General features: G+C 39.7%; 1 protein-coding gene across 1 annotated transcript; it reads right to left on the minus strand.

The window, feature by feature from the left end:
* Positions 1–2,004: 2,004 nt before the first annotated feature.
* Positions 2,005–7,640, minus strand: LOC149840344 (potassium transporter 7-like). The gene is made up of 9 exons (XM_090003103.1): positions 7,544–7,640; positions 5,044–5,287; positions 4,700–4,945; positions 4,440–4,490; positions 4,038–4,298; positions 3,838–3,890; positions 3,639–3,753; positions 3,299–3,553; positions 2,005–3,176 (listed from the first exon to the last, which is right to left on the minus strand). The coding sequence occupies exons 1-9, from the start codon at positions 7,592–7,594 to the stop codon at positions 2,098–2,100; spliced, it is 2,355 nt and encodes a 784-aa protein (XP_089859229.1). The 5' UTR covers positions 7,595–7,640; the 3' UTR covers positions 2,005–2,097.
* Positions 7,641–16,943: the final 9,303 nt, after the last annotated feature.

Raw genomic sequence — 16,943 nt, forward strand, 5'->3', positions numbered from 1 at the left:
CGAAATGTTAGAAATGCCAGTGGAAAACATAAAATTTCTCTGGACCATGTCCGAAATTTAGGGCACATTTACCTGCCTGAGAAAGTGAGAGTTCCTGAGAAAGCCAGTCACAGTGTCAGACACGTGACCCACTTTCTCAGGTAAGTGGGCAACAACTCTCTCAACTACTTATCCATTTCCCAGCTTGCACTCTCTCAAGTTTGTAAACACTTGAGAAAGTAACTGTGTTGAGCTTACTTCTCTCAGGAACCTGAGAAAGTGGTGCTTTCGACCATGCTCTTAAGGTTGGAGATGAAGCTACTACGAGCGGGTGTAACCTATCACCTGAGCCGGCCTAGGGCAGCTTGCCAAGCGGATCCGAACATTAATCACGACAATTAACTAGACTATTGTGAGCTTGTTAAAGCAATTACGACTTTTAAGGAGCTAGTGCACGTCAACTTGTCTTGGGACGTTGCAAGTTCAAATCCCAATGGTATCGTTGTATAACTGCTAGGGGTCTGCCTAACTCCAGCTTGCCTTTCAAAAAAAAAAAAAATACGACTTTTATGCAGCCCACTTAATGTATGTTCCATTTAATTACTATAATTTCAAGTTGCTTGTCCAGAAACCCACACGCCTCCATCAGAAGTATGGTTTTGAAGCAGACTCCCTGACCCGGAGGCTAAAGAAAACACGCATCCTCTCCACCCAAACTCGTGTTTGGTTTAAAGCCAGCTCAGGGATCCAAGGTTTTTTTCAAAGCACTTCTGATCAAACTTGGTGATGGTCCTCAACACCCTAGCCATATAAACACGGTTAAGTCACGCCAAGAAGGTAATATCTAAACCAAGGAATGATTCAAACTCGAGGCTTATATCTCTAGGTAGACTTGCAAGTCCGGAAACCAAATGTTGGGATCCTGAAAATAGATTCTTGGGGACAAAAACCGAGTACCAGGGATGGTATTTGATGATTCATGATGGTTTTGAAATTTGTTGAGATGCGCAACTTTATTCTTTGCCAAATTACCTGGTTAAAGTAGCCACCTATTCCCGAAGCATGTTTTTGGTGGCAACTTTATTCCCTGAATTTTAAGAAATAAGATTGACCTGGGACCCAAAGATTTTCCGGACACCTAAGTGGGCACTTAAGATTGTTTGAAAGAGTTGGGATTTAAGTTGGTTTTCCATGTCTTTTGCACTTGACTTCCAATTAGATAACACCACGTTCTTAACAAACTTGTTTTCCTTAGTAGTTTCAGAGGAGTGATGTCTAATTGGGTGACGAATTAGATAAACATGTGTTCATTTTCTAACTCAGCTTGCCATAAGATCCTGTTCATTTCACAAACCTTATTTTTGTGGGAGGATTTAAGTATTGCTTTCTTATGGTGATCAACATTCGCAGACCCAAAGGGGTTTGGCGTAGTGTGATAGGGCCTGGACTGTTAGACGGACAGTCTAGGTTCAAATCCCATGGGTGTCACCCCCCACTAAAAAAGAAGCTTGGTGACACCCTAGGGTCGAGGGAAGTTTTAGGCCGACATGGACAGAGACCGTGGTACGGCAGGCTGAGCCAGCACAGCTAGGTCTCTGCGCCTGGGGGCAGTTTCTTCGAGTAACTTATCATCAAAGTAATAAAGATCCTAGAATTACATCAAACAATTCTATGCTTGATGAATAAACGAATCAGCTGAGAGCAAATAATTTATGGAAGAACCAGTCAGATGATGGTCAGTAATAGATTAAGATGCTGAAAATTTGTACGGACAATTTTGGCACCACGGTAGAAATTTGGATCTGGCCCATATATATATATATTTATTTGCTAAGATCAGCAATCCCTTAAACACGAGTGAAAAACAATGGGCTCCACCTGCAGACTTGCAAATAAAGGAGGCAAGAAAATTAATTTGGAGTTCCGGATTGGCGTAAGTCACGTTTTACCGTAGATCAGGGAAGGTTGGTCTGAAAGAACACATCTACTAAAATGTTTGGGATTGACGTAGACCAATGAAGCAGGTTTGGTTTGAAGGATGATTTAATAAGACGAGGAATAGAACAAAGGGAAAAAAAGGAGGATCTGATCTACAATGAAGGTAGGCAATATGTACACTTACACGTAATAGATCATACCCACTTCAATGAGGCTGATGTGAGGTATGTTGAGCGCAACAGCAGGTCCCCTGCAATTCTTACGAAGGAAGGAGTACCCGATGTCGATCGCTAGTTTCTTCAATAATGAAGAGGTCCTCCTAGCCTTGATGTACGAGTGTCCCATTACGTAAGCAACCCCTGCATATTTGGCCTCGATCAGATCCATCAGCTCTTCTCGCACAGATGGATCCATGTGGTGGTCCTCAGGCAATTCAAATCGTACTCTCCTTCTGTTTGGCTGCGGCGATTCCTGCTCGTAGAGTGCCTGCAAGCTCAGCAATGTAGCTGACTTGCTGCTTCTTGTGGTGCTTTGCATCGGTTCATCCTGTCCGAAGGGTACTAGGCTAAAGCTGGATCTCAACTGGGTTCCGATCACAGCCATCCTCCCGTCCATCGAACTGTCACAGCCGGAAGACTGAGAATTATCAGACTCCATGTGAATGAACTCAGCAATACAGACAATAAGCTTGTTCTCGAAATCATCATTATCCTTATGAACATCTTTGTATCCATATCTCACGATGCATCTGTACATGCGATACTCTTTTGGGCCAATACGACCAATCAGGTAACGCTCATCATCCAAAACGTAGGGTACCGGGACAGATTTTATGCAGACAAACACTAAAACCTTGTGGAATGCAGGAAGGTTGGTGACAAAATGTGAGAATATGGCTGGGACCCCAGTAACCAATTCGGAGTATATTAGACCGATACCTGGCACACGGGCAATGCCAAGGCTGGGCCCTAGATTGAGTATCCATTTCATAGAAACTTTGTTCTGCAAGTCAAAGAGATACTTCTTTCTAGTGCCATAGTGCCACAAATACATCACAAGCATGAAAACACAAGATAGCACTATAGGCACCCAGCCTCCCTGGGGTACCTTCATGACTGAAGCCGACAGATAGACGCCCTCAATTGATCCAAAGAAGAGAAGAAATGCCAAGGCCAGAAGAACACTTTTCTGCCATATGAAGATTATAACGAGAGCCATGAGCCATGTGGTAACAAAGATCACACACATAAAAGCAATTCCTGCAAACAGAAAATGAAGATCATTTAAAAGTTATAACTAAATGCAAAAATAAAAGATAGATTTTTTAGTAAAATTTTACTAAGGTTTTGTTATACCAAGTATATCCAGCATAAAGCATTACCGTAAGCATTTCCAATCAAGGTGGTATCCCGGAAACCAACAGTAACAGCAACACAGAGGACCATGAGAATCCAGTTTATTTCTGGAATATAAATTTGTCCATATATCCATCTTGAAGTGTGGACAATCTTCACTCTAGGGAAGCAACCAAGGGCATGGCACTGCTTAATGATTGAGAATGTAGCAGATATGACTGCCTGGCTTGCAACAATAGCAGCGAGTGTAGCGATAATGAAGACAGGCCAAAACACAGGTTCTGCAGAAGGGATCATATGACAGCTGGTAAGAATGAAGGCAAAAAGAAACTTTATCATACCCCAGTTGAAAGAATGGAGCTTTACTTGGAATGGACTCGTAAAAACTTGTCGGTATATCATCTAGATTTTTAGACAAGAAGGCGGCCTGCCCCATGTACTGCAGTACTAAACATGGGTATATGATTCCAATAAATGCAACCTGCTTGATCAAAAAGATATAAATTAAGCATGCAAAATTGCAAATGATTTACATATGCATGAGTTAATGGCCTGCATCAGATACCCTAATTGACACTGCAGTGAAATGTCCCAGATCTGCAAACATTGCCTCTGTACCTGTGAGGCACCAACACAACAAACTTGAGCGCCATATCAAGGAAGACATCCACCCTCAAGAATTATGCAATCAAACCCTCTTCATGTTGCAAAAACTTCAACCAATTAATAAACATCTCATGAAATGCTTATTTCTGAAGCAAATACCTGTAATGCAAAGAAGAACCCCTCCAAGCGAAACCCAACCATCTTTTCCTGTCCTCTTGAAGAATTTGTAGATATAATATGGTGAAAGAGCACGATAAACACTTCGATTCCAGACAATGATGTTGTACATACCTATAGCGCCTATAGATAACAACCACAGAATTACAATCGGTGCAAACATGAAAGCCACCTTTTGTGTGCCATAATGCTGCAGGGCAAACAGTCCAACCAAGACGATACATGCAAGGATCACTACCTCCCCTGGATCAATTGAAAGAACCAACTATCAAACTCAAAACATCACCAATGAGGAACAGCAATAATAAATTTGTACAAAAGCAAGTTATGTGCATCCAACAAATGAAGTCAACAAAGAAATAAAGAATTCAGAGTATCACTCACTATCATGCAAATTCTTGGCACGAACTTGCAAACCTGACATGGATGACAAAACTGCAAAGGAAGCATGGAAGTCAAATGCACTATTCGTCCTTACATAATCATCTGAAACCACTGATCCTCAAACGAAGTACAAGAGTTGAAACAAAGTACAGCTGTTTTTATGCACTAAAGAATCAAAAGTAGGTTCAAAGATCAATCCTGAAAGATCAAGCTGTTTTCTCTTATTACAACACTAAAATAAGAGAAAACAAGGAAATTACCAGATATTGCAGGAGTAAGGACACCATCACCTATTACCATGCATGCACCAAACAACACAACAAGAAGCAAGGCTATCCGCAGCCTTGGGTGCTTCTCAAGAAATCTTTTCAGTTGAGTCATTCTTACACCATGGCTTGAATGCCCATATTTGTATGTTGAGAGTTCCTCATCAGCAGCTTGCTGATTGTGAAGCAGCCCTACCCTTGCATGCCGACAAAGAAGTGAATAGAGAGCAAATGTCCCTCCTGAACAAATGAGAAGAAAAAAGATTAAAATAAAATCAACTGGGTAAAGAAAGCAACCACTAACCCAGATACCACAACCAAGTTATGTAAGCACCTACCTTCACCGTTATCATCTGCACTGATGAGGATGAAAACATATTTTAATAATGGGATTAATGTGATGGTCCAAAATATCAAAGATAATACACCAAATATTGCCTCTTCACTTTGATCATGCTGTAGCTTCCCCACGAATGTACTCTTATACACATACAGTGGGGATGTGCTCAAGTCTCCGTAAACAACACCAAGACTTTGAAATGCTAGAAGGGCTGTGTTTTGGCAGTAGTTAATCCATGAGACCTGCAAGGAATAAACCTCATACTCATTTCAGGTCAAAACCAAAAGCCACACTTCTTGCATGAGATACGTATGCCTCTCAAAGATTCCATCCGTACTAGAACTAGTCAAGGAAAATGTAAACAATACTAGAAATAAATAGTGCAGACTGAAGCAAAAAATATCATTGAAAGTTTGAAACCTTGCGGGAGATTACAATCTCAGCATAGCTTCCACAAGAATTTCGTAAGCAATACATTTTGAAAAGAAAAAGTCTTCAATATATTTGGTACTATCAATATTACCATAAAGTTAAGCAAATAGTCATTTTTATGTGAAGTTTTGATACAACCCCCACGGAAAAAAAACCACAAGCACACACACACATACACACTCGAGAGTGCATTGTTTGTGAACGTGAACATAAATTTAAATGCGCAGAGGTCTATTAACTTCAAGTAAATTAAGCCCACCCAAACTAATGTGGCTTAAATGTTTGCACGAAGCTATGTTAATTAACATGTTCATACTAGCTGAAATTAGACACATCAGTATCATGCGATGATGGATTTGTATCACCTACAATGTTTCATAGGAGATTCCCTTGAAGCATCCTACAAACTGAAATCCTACGAATTATGGCACAATCTGGGATTTTTGGGAGTTTTTATGTTTTATCTTTTTTTTTGAAACCTGAATATACAGAGGTGATCTATACGATTGATTTTGTAGAAATGGGCTCCTGGATTGTTTGATTATGACACGTGAGCAGGTCTTGTTAAGGCCTGAAAATCAAACAGCCTAGAAATTTCATAAATATTCAAGCCTCAAAAAACATATTTTATTTGTCCAAAAAACTTGATCCAAGTGTCGATTCATGGCAAATGGACCATGACGAACACATATGCAGGGCTGGATTGCGAAAACCTATTGCAAATGCCCAGTTCGTACGTAGTTCGCACCTTTAGCGGTTTGCATATTCTCATGATCTACATGCTCAAACACATAGTATATAAGATTTTGTAAGGTATTAGTTTTCCTGAACTTCAAAAAAATCATTGTCTTAAAAGATAAGATGAGCACTGGTGAGAGCATAAGAACACTGCAAAGCTTGGCCGTCCGACCCCGATCCCACAGCAGCAAACACGCCAGAAGAAAAACAAAAATCAGGAAAACAGGGATATACACTAAAAGTTTCATTATTCGCGTCATGAGATATAATTCATCATCACTCCTTGCATCTTTCTCAAACAATCGATGACTGAACAACATTATCACGTCATTTTGCCTTGACCCCTGATTGCTGAAATGAAAGAGCTTCAACCTCCCCAGTTTCCACCATAGGGTTCACTCAATAAGACATCAGGTTCCCGTAACAAATATTTTCAAGGTAAAAGCTAATAGGTCTTTTCTCATCTTGTTTCATCAGAAACCACTTCTAGCACAAGAAAAAAAATTCTTCCAACACAATTAAACTGCTCTTCTTTCACTAGTTAAAACTTCTCATCTAATCTTACAGAAAACTTTAACAAAACATCCAAGCTCTTTCATTTTACTATTGCCACAGTAGCACAATTAACGTCAAGATTCCAAACTGAAGCCCAATCACGCAGGTTCAAGTATCTTCCGATACTTTCGCACAACTCGATCGGATAACTCACTCGTGACACATACAAAGGGATTAAAGCTCAATATTGGCACATAGAACACCAAAAATTAAACTCGTGAGACAAAATTATAGTTATTAAAATCTCTTATCCTCGATTAGCATAAATCCTTACATATCCTTGAGATAGTCCATCTCAACAGATTCTTGATATTAAGATCTAGCTAATAGCCTCAGCTTAACATGTAAATAGCTTCAGTTTACTCGCTTTCAAGAGACCAAAGAAAACAGAGACCGAAAATCCACGCACGTAATCAGACTCGAAAATAACACCAGCAGAGAGCCACGGAAATCCCAAATACTCTCAAAAACTTCCAAATTTGAACTTCAATCGAGCTTAAAGCCCTAGAATCAAACAAAGAAACAAAAACTCCAGAATTGCCGCATCTCCGATCGCGAGTTTACGAAAATGCGAAAGAAACGGAAGAAAACCCGTCGGATTTCCGATTGACGGCCGGAAACACCGGAGAAAAAAAAGCAGAAAAAGAGGAAAGCCTAACGAAAAAAAGATCAGCAAAACTATAAAGAAAGACGAACGATTCATCTAGGACAAGAGAGAGAGAGAGAGAGAGAGAGAGAGAGAGAGAGAGAGAGAGAGAGAGAGAGAGAGAGACCCGATCTCGATGACGAGGGCTCCGAGCTCCCATCTCCATCTCCGGGCTCATCCTCACCGTCCGATCGCTTCCTCTGCCAGCATCAAGACAGACGAATTGCCGCTTCTCCGACTCCCGCGTCGTGTTCTTATAGCCCCGCTCTTTTCGCACGTGTGTCCTCAAGGCGCTTTGCCCTCGCAGGTGCGCTTGCCAATTTTGTGCTTGCTTGCTAATATGCCCTCCGGTTTTCAGAAAAAACACGAGAATACCGGACCAACTGTAAGCGGGTCTGGACCTGGCCTTGTGGATCCAAGCCACTTCACCCAATTCTTCTCAAGTTCACGGCTACAAGGCAGGGATGGCAATGGACCGGGGCAGGGCGGGGGACAAGGTCTCCACCCCCGCCCCGTCTCAAGATTAGAACATCCATCCGGCACGAGGATGGATTTTTAACCTCCACCCCGCCTTAATCCTGTTTCATGTCCTCCATCCCCGGTTCAAAGGGGCCCCGTTTCCTCTATTGCCATCCTTTAGAAGGACTGGGGATGGGGCGGGGCTAGGTGGGGAAAAGTGTAAGTCCATCCCCGTTTCATACCCTTCATCCCCGGTCGAAACGGGGCAAGACGGGTCGGGGCCCAGCTTTCTCCCAATCCACTGTCATCCCTACTACAATGGGGCAAACTAAAGACCATGCCCCGTCTCAAATCGAGTCCGAGTCTTTAAGGATGTGCCTGAATGTTATGGATCCTAGTATGAGATTCAGGGGTAGAGATGGCAGTAGACCAGAGAGGAAATGGGGCCCCGCCCAGCCTCATCCCAGTTGGACTGAGGCACGAAATGGAGAATGAACCCAGATGAAGGTTAAAATAAAAAATCCATGCAGGGATGGACTTACTCTTGCCTTACCTTGCTCCATTCAATCCCTGTTAAGAAATTTTTGCCTTACCTTGCTCCATTCAATCCCTGTTAAGAAATTTTTTTATCATACTCTTATACATATTATAAAATTTGATATATATATATATATATATATATATATATTCTTTAACTCTAACATAAAACCCTTTCTAGAATCTCTTGTCTCTCCTTTCTCTAACGAGATGAGTGATCTCTCATCTCCTTTCTCAAACTGCGGAAAATGGCAACCAGAAATAGAGCCCAGCTTTGTTTGGATCAGAGATGAAAAACATAAAACTGAAGTGCAGAGGTTAAAATCAAAACGGCAAAATTTTGAGATGAGGTAGAGGTGGAGACCTTGTCCCTGGTCTCCGCCCCGATCCACTGCCATCCTATCTAGGGATGTACAAAACAAGGTATGAAGCACAAGTCATATATGAGATTTTGTCGAACCACGTAAATCATCAAACACGCCCAAACTAACTGACTTACACAAAGAAAGACACACACACACACCTTGATAATTTTTTTGTCCTTGAGGAAAATGTGAAATCCTCAAAACAAAGATCCTAAGCTCACCAACAGTGACTTCGCGGAGGCACGTTACCTTGTGTTGCAAGTTTGAATCCCAATGGTATCATTGTATATCTGGTAGGGGTCTGCCTAACCTCAGCTTGCCTTTCAAATAAAAATAAAAAAGATCCTACACTCCCTATCCCTCATTGCATTTGAGGCCCAGGGGGTAATGACGACATGAGGCGTAAAGAATTGGATGCAAATAAGTCGGATATTGAACAACCAAAATAGATGATCCAAAACAGTAAAAAATTGCAAAATCTACATCCCTGATCCTACTCATTTGCATCCATAATCTTAGGTCAAAAAACCGAATTTAAATCCAATACCCAATGAATTTGAATCTGATTGGCTAGATCCAGTAAAGCAAATTGAATCCATCCATCGCTAACTGAATTCAGATTTGCATCTGGTCCCACCTGCTTACATATATCCGATTAACTAATATAGGATTTCGATTCATTATTATCTTTTCCTATCTGACTCCCAACCCAAACCCGATTAAGCGAGATCTGATAAAGTCAGATTCAATAATACTTAGATCCAAACCGTGTGTGATATGTTATACATCCCCTATGCTTCTGTTAGTAGACCTAGAAGGTTGGGTTCACCGAACCCAGTTGGTCTATGTGGGGGGTGCTCCATCTGGGTCATATTATGTCAAACGTCAACGATAGAAACGTATTTAACAGTACCTGAAAATTTCCCAAAAAAGAGAGGGAACGGGACAGAACGTCGAAAGGACAATGAGGGCCCCACTTTTCATCCCCCAATTGTGTCCTACGTGCGTCATCCCGGAAGCACCCAGAACCAGAAGGGAGCTGCGCAGCTTTTGCCATCCACTCAATTTTTATCGCAGATTTTGTTTTGAAAAAAAAAAAAAAATCTCTCTTTCTAAGCTTTTGTTTTAGGAGAAGAGACTTCGGTGGGGGTGAGGTGGCTAAACACCGGCAGGGGTTGCCAGCCACCATCCGCTGGTTGGATTTAACTTGGATTGGTCATATTTAATGAAGCACCTACCCATTTCTGTATCATTCTCTCTCTCTCTCTGCGTCGGGACGTGTAAGGTGCGAGGCACCGATGAGATTTGAACCTAGACCGCCTGCCTAGAAGCCTAGGCCCCAATCCCACTACCCAACCCCCTTTGGGACCGTACAAAGGTGGTGCTGTAAAATATTATTTGATTTGTTGGGGGGGGGGGGCTGGCGTTTAGGTTAGAGGGGGGGCATCCACCAACCTTTTGAGGAACATGTGAATTTTCCTTTAAGTTGCATCAGGGTTCAAGCCAGCCATAGAAGTGGTGGGGCTTATCCTTATGGACCATCTTTCTTTACAATGACGTCAAGTTTACGTGGGGCTGCACGCTGCCAACAGGGTAGAGGTTGGGTTCCTCCATTAAAATCTTATTCGTATACATTTAAGGGCTGTTAACCATCTGAATGGGTTGAGTTGAGATTTTGAACTTCAAGCCTATTAAGCCATGCTTGAACCAGAGCAGATCCAGTACTCGACCGGGCACTGTGCGTGTAGCCATTTTTTTGTGTTTTACAAAACAAACAAACAAACAAACAATTTTTTAATGTTTGTATTTTATATATAAAAAAAAAAATGGCTACACCCATTACCAATTTTCTAGAGCAGATAACTGTCCATTCCATTACGGTGATCAATGGTTACCACTAAGACTCATTAACTTTTTGGTGGGCCCCACAACTTGTACAAGGACGATGAGATTGAGGCGATGGACGGTCAGGACGCCAGACCACTTTCTTTGATAGATCATCTTATATGCTCTCACAATTTTATATGTTTTGAGTGTCCTCAATACTTTGTAAAGCTTTCCTTATTCTCGAGTTGACTTTGTTCACATAAATTACATTTAAAAAAAAAATGAATTAAAGCATATCCATGCTTACTCGATAGCTGGAATGTAAGGAGCGGATCAGGTGCAATATGATTGCACAAATATCTGTACATTAAGCACCTGATCACCCTTCATCTTGGGGACAGGGCCTGTCGGTTGTGGGGCCAAGGCCTGATGAAGGGCAATCAGGTGCTTAATGCACAAATTTTGTGCCATGTGATTGCATCCGGGACTCATGGATTTGTTGTTTGCTATTGGGCTTTATATAATTCTAAGAACACTAGTTTTCTGGATGCCTCTCGCTTGTATCTCTCATGAAAGGGTGTTATTCTATAATGCTCGTTACTTCTAGAGAGCTTCCAAACATGTCACACATTCATTCACAAAGATACTCCTAATAAATTGAATACCATTTTGAAAGTAATAAGATTTAAACTCCATAAACCTACTTCCTGCAAGCCAAACAAACACTTCAATTATTTATTTTAATTCACAAAGATTAATATCTTTCAAATATATTTATTACTATCAAATACACCCATACAAGCTGATATGAATCTAACACTTATTAGGACTGTCAATGGATCAGGCTATACCTAAACCTTCTTAAATAATTAGGTCTCATATTTCCACATCTATATAATTCAAGCAGCTTATTTCCACTAAAAACATGTATAAAATACTTGGTAAGCTGGGTCAGGACGGATATCCAATAAAAATCATGACCCAACCAAACCAGCATATTACTCAAGTCGGATTTGGGTCGACCCAACCATATGTGGGTATTCCGGTTCGAGTCTCAATCAGATACTCAGTTCAAACCCGACCAATTAGCAACCCTAAACATATTGTTTATATTCTGGCTTACCAGTCACATTTGAATAAGTATATATTTAGCAAAATAAATCTGAATCCGATTAGGCTAGACCTGCTTAGGTCTAGGGGTGGGCAATGAGCCTACATGGCTTGTTAATGGAAAGGGCTGGTCTGGTCAAACCCCGACCCATCAATTGACGGGCTGAGCCTGCCCAAGCCAAAAATATATATTGATGAAAGTTTTTCGGCCCTGAACCATATTTGGCATCCTCTCCAGTTTATCTCTCTTGTTGCCATCACCCCATGATGAAGTATCTCAAACGAAAATAGTTCATAACATGAATAACAAAGGGGTCACACGAAACAACAATAACTATGTTACGTTGTTATTTCATTTTATTCAACAATTGACCAAAATTGAAATTAATTGCAATTGGATCAATCAATCATCAAATCTTGATATGGGATGATTAGCTTTAATGAATATATAGTCTCTATTTTATTTTAAAAGAAAGTGCTTCACTTGACTTCAAGATGAGAAAGGCAAGTGTTTATAAGGGCTTTTCTTTGCATGAATAAGGGCTTTGAAAGACACCGTCTTTCCGCGGTGAATTCTTCATACGGATATAGGTGCCTATCAAAAAGATACTCCGAAGGCTTCAGGATCGAGGTCTCATTAGCCAGAGAAGACCCTGGCCAACCCACATGGCCTGCTTGATGAACGTATATTTGATACAATCTAGTTTGAATCTCACGATGTGGATTGTTTTGACACAATCTAACCTTAATGTGTTCATGCTTGATTTAGTAGGTATCTACTATTGGATCATGTTTTTTTTATGAAAAAACATGTTTTTATGAGTCATAAGAAATCAATGCCTTCGTAGCTATTGATTTTTGGATACAAGTTGGATTCTGAGATTCCAAAACCCTGTTCCCTATAAACAAAACTTGTAGATCACATGTATGGTGTTAGATGTGAGAAAAAACCTAAACAAAGGGATTCTGCCCTATTTGCTAGGTCCTTGGTGCATCCAAATGATTGTGGCAAACATCAATTATATATATATATATATATATATATATATATATATATATATATATCTTGTCCAATGTTATCAGCATCAAATACACTACATACCAGAATTAGCTACATTTTAATAATTATAAAAAAGGTATAATTTTAATATGATTTTAAATTTATTTTAATGATTTTAACATGTGTCACATTATGATTGACACATAATTTTTTATTATTTTTTGAGCCGCTGATACAGCTGATTTGGTGGCCCAACGATTCAGGGGCGATACGGACACTGACAACATTGATCTTGTGGGCCTTCTTTGAGCTAAAAGCTCGGTTGAGGTCAAGCTTGAGTCTAATTTATAGGCCCATGGGTCGGACTGGCAACTTCTAGCTAGGTCGGATTTAGAAATGCATTTATCTTTAACTGCGACCACCCTTTTTTACATCCCTGATCATAGCATGGTGTACTTAATTTCGATTTTTTTCGTATCTCATAATGAATTGTAAAAGAGTTGTCGCGTTCATCCCCATGTGAAGAAGTTCCAAGTTGTTCAATATCTCACACCAAAATGCTCATCTGGTAGGGGCAGCCAATGAAGAGAGAGGATGATTGCACAAAAATTGTGCATTAAGCACTCCATCACCATCCATCAGGATGTTCATAAGGATTGAAAGATCGATAAGTTATTAAAGCAGCAGCAACAAGAGCTATTTCAATTTATATGATATGACATTCCCTTTCTTTTCTTATTTTTCTTTTAATTTATCGTTGTTTTTTATTTACTAGAATTAAAAAAAACAAAAAACTCTGTTTCCTCACGTCCTCCAGAGACAAGCTTTGTTTGAATAAGCACTTGAGCAAGAAAAAAAAAAAAACTTAACTATATAAATTATTGCATAAAACTTATTTTTTTTGTTTCAACTTCACCGATTTTATCGGGCCTTTCAACAAGGACTTTCTACGGCAAAACAAAAGGAAAACGTTTTTTTATTTTATTTCATGTATCCCCAAAGACAAAACATCCCAAACAGCCTAGTTTTTATTATCTTTTTTTTTTGAAAGGCAAGCTGAGGTTAGGCAGACCCCTACCCGTTATACAACGGTAACATTGGGATTTGAACTTGCAACGTCCCAACATAAGGTGACGTGCACTATCTTCTCCTACCAGACGAGCGGAGCCCCCGCCCGATGGTTTTTATAATATATTGACCGCGTCTCATCTCCTTTGTTTTGACAAATGGGTCATTCCTATACAATATTCTCTAACCAGAATAACTCTCTCACAAGAAAATTCTCGTGAGAATGGGAGACACAATCTTGATCCTGTGACTCTAAATCATAAAATGTTATCTGTTTCATTCTCACCTTATTTTTCTCACATTTGCAATTTCTAAACCAAAAGTTTCTTATTTCCATGGAATTAGGCAAGAAGTACGATCACCAGAAAGCCTTGCCACCCATGTATATGTATAGGATGGATGGCATATTCAACAAAGTGATTTAAATGATTATTACTCCTATAGCTCATTTAACCAATTGATTCCTTTAGAATTGGTTGTATTAATACCAAGTTGTGGTAAATATTGCCAAATATTTTGGATTCTGATAACACTGCATGAGACAACCATGTCATGAATGGGACACGATGCAGATACACTTGGTAAGGTACTACAATTTTCAAAAACTAGGATTCGGGGATATGGCCGTATATATATATATATATATATATATATATATATATATATATATATATATATATATATATATATATATATATTATACTTTAAAAATAGAAAAAACTGTACATAATTATAGGCAAACTTGAATGTAACATGAATATAACACAGTAAGTAGTAGGAGATTTGAATTTTGGATTGAAAATTCAAATTTGAACATTCAAATTCAAATCAAAATAAGACTTTTAAGACAAATATGGTATAGTATACGGTGTAACCGTGACAGATAAGTAGGGGTGTCAACGGGTCTGGTTTGGTTCAGACCCAAGTGACCCAATTTTTGGGTATGGTATCGGATTCAGACCTGGGTCTAATTGGATCCACACTAAGAAAAACCATGCCTGGACCCAATAAGAACTACATGAACCTGACCCGGGCCATACCCGGTAAAATAATATTTTTTTTTTATCATTTTTACATTGAAAAATTGTGGGTCTTAATCAGAACTCGGGTCGGGCCCAGGTCTGGTATAAATTTCAGAAACTATATCTGCATTCATGTATTAATCAGACATTTTGATGCAATGCTACGGTGGACTCGGTACACACCGATCCACGATCCAAGATCCAAACAGATCCAAATACACGCGGAAGATGAAATGATACAGAGTCCGAACAGAACTCTAGAAAATAGATTTTCAGGATTTGTGCACTCTATTTCGACAAAGGAGATCCAAATGAAAGTTGTGTGCGATTCGCACAGCTTTCCAGCGAATCCAGAAACACTAGATTCAGAGTAGAAACGATCGCTCCACGGACTCGACACCGGGACTGCTAAACAAGTCCAACACAAATTATTGAAATTCAAAGGTAGACAGTTTGAAAGGATTTTTGACCCTTCAAACGTAGAGTTTGGACAAACTCACGACTACTGAAATGAAGGTAAGATCCAGACCTTTTCAGAACACTAAAGTTTGCAACTTTCTGATGTTTCTACAATCCTCTATGAGTTTTTGAATATCCAGAATGATATAAAAAAATATTGTTGCAGAAAATAACATTCAAGTATTCAATGACAACAAAATTTGATATTTTCGGAATACAAAGACAACGATTCAATAAAATCACCAAACATGAAAAATGTGGGTTTCAATCTTATATTTTCACAGAATAAAAAATTTCTAATTTTCATGCAGTGAATCTTCAGATAATGGTAAAATACCGAACACTACTAGGAATGTTCTGAACCAAATTAATCACAGTGGGTCACTATCAGTCCGATACTTTGTCAGCAATTTTCAGGGCTTTAAACGATAAAATAATGAAATAGTCTCAACTACAAAGTTGAAGACAATCTTCTTAGCTTTCTGAAAAGCTAAAGAACGTCCAAATTGGATCAGTATCGAGACCGATACGACCATTTCTTTGAAGGTATCTTTGACGAACCGAGACAACGATTTTACAAAATTTGTTGAAATAACAAGTTTCAAATCACACTGAATATTCTGGGAATTAACTTGATTGAGCAATCCGATTTTTAGCATAAAAATAATCTAATCATGCATTCAAAAGAGTCAATGAACTAGTCACACTTTCAACAAGATGAAACAATCACCATAAGTTTCATATGATCAAAGTAAACAAACAAAATGAAGAACCCACGATTATCTAGTTTAAAGTTGGAATGACTGTTGTTAGGAAGCAACCGACGCCACAACAAATGAGCCACGAACGGAGGTGCCGAAATCTCAGCCACCACAAACAAGTTTAGATCAGCCTCAACGAATGGAACCACCCACGAGTTCCACTTCCACACTCACAAGGTGATACACGGTTTCACCTTCTTCTCCAAACAACCTTCCACCAAATATCCACACTCAAAAGCTTTTCTCAAGTACCAACTACACCAAAAGCTTGATTTTTCTCACTCTAGCACCAACTACACAACAAAAAACGAAAATGAAGAAGCCTCCTCCTCCCCCTTGATCGACCTTCACTGATAAAGCCCTTGGTTGCTTGGGAAGAGCCACAATAAAGAGGCCTTGGGCCTTCCTAAAGTGGCGCCACCTAGGACCCCCCTCATGAAGACAGATCAAGATCCGGATTCAAATAGGTTGCGAATTGGATCCTACACCAACACCAAGAGAGAAGCGAATTTGCAAAAAAATAAAAACTACTTTTGGACCCATACACCCTCTAGTACCACACAAAGATCCTATAGGGTACCAGAACTATCCATATCCGTAGAATCCGTCTCCTAAAAAATAAAAAAAAGATTACATGAAATAATTATTGTTAAAACACAGTCCAAAGTATTATTCCACAATAGAATCAAAACAATAAAAGGAGCATGACGAGCATCACCTAACTGGGAGATCCACTAGTACCAGGGATGTCCTGCAAGCGTGTGGATCGCCTTGGGTAGCGATGTCCGGAACGGGTCTGGATATTTAGATTGGGATCCAAATCTGATTATGTCTGTAGATGCTCTACATCATATTTGGGTCTGGACCCAAGCCTTAATCGGGTCTTCTTATATATCACCATACCTGGACCCTATAGGGT

The sequence above is a fragment of the Nuphar pumila genome, chromosome 4 (genome assembly GCF_984573655.1).
Source record: "Nuphar pumila chromosome 4, dmNupPumi1.hap1.1, whole genome shotgun sequence".
Classification (NCBI taxonomy): Eukaryota; Viridiplantae; Streptophyta; class Magnoliopsida; order Nymphaeales; family Nymphaeaceae; genus Nuphar; species Nuphar pumila.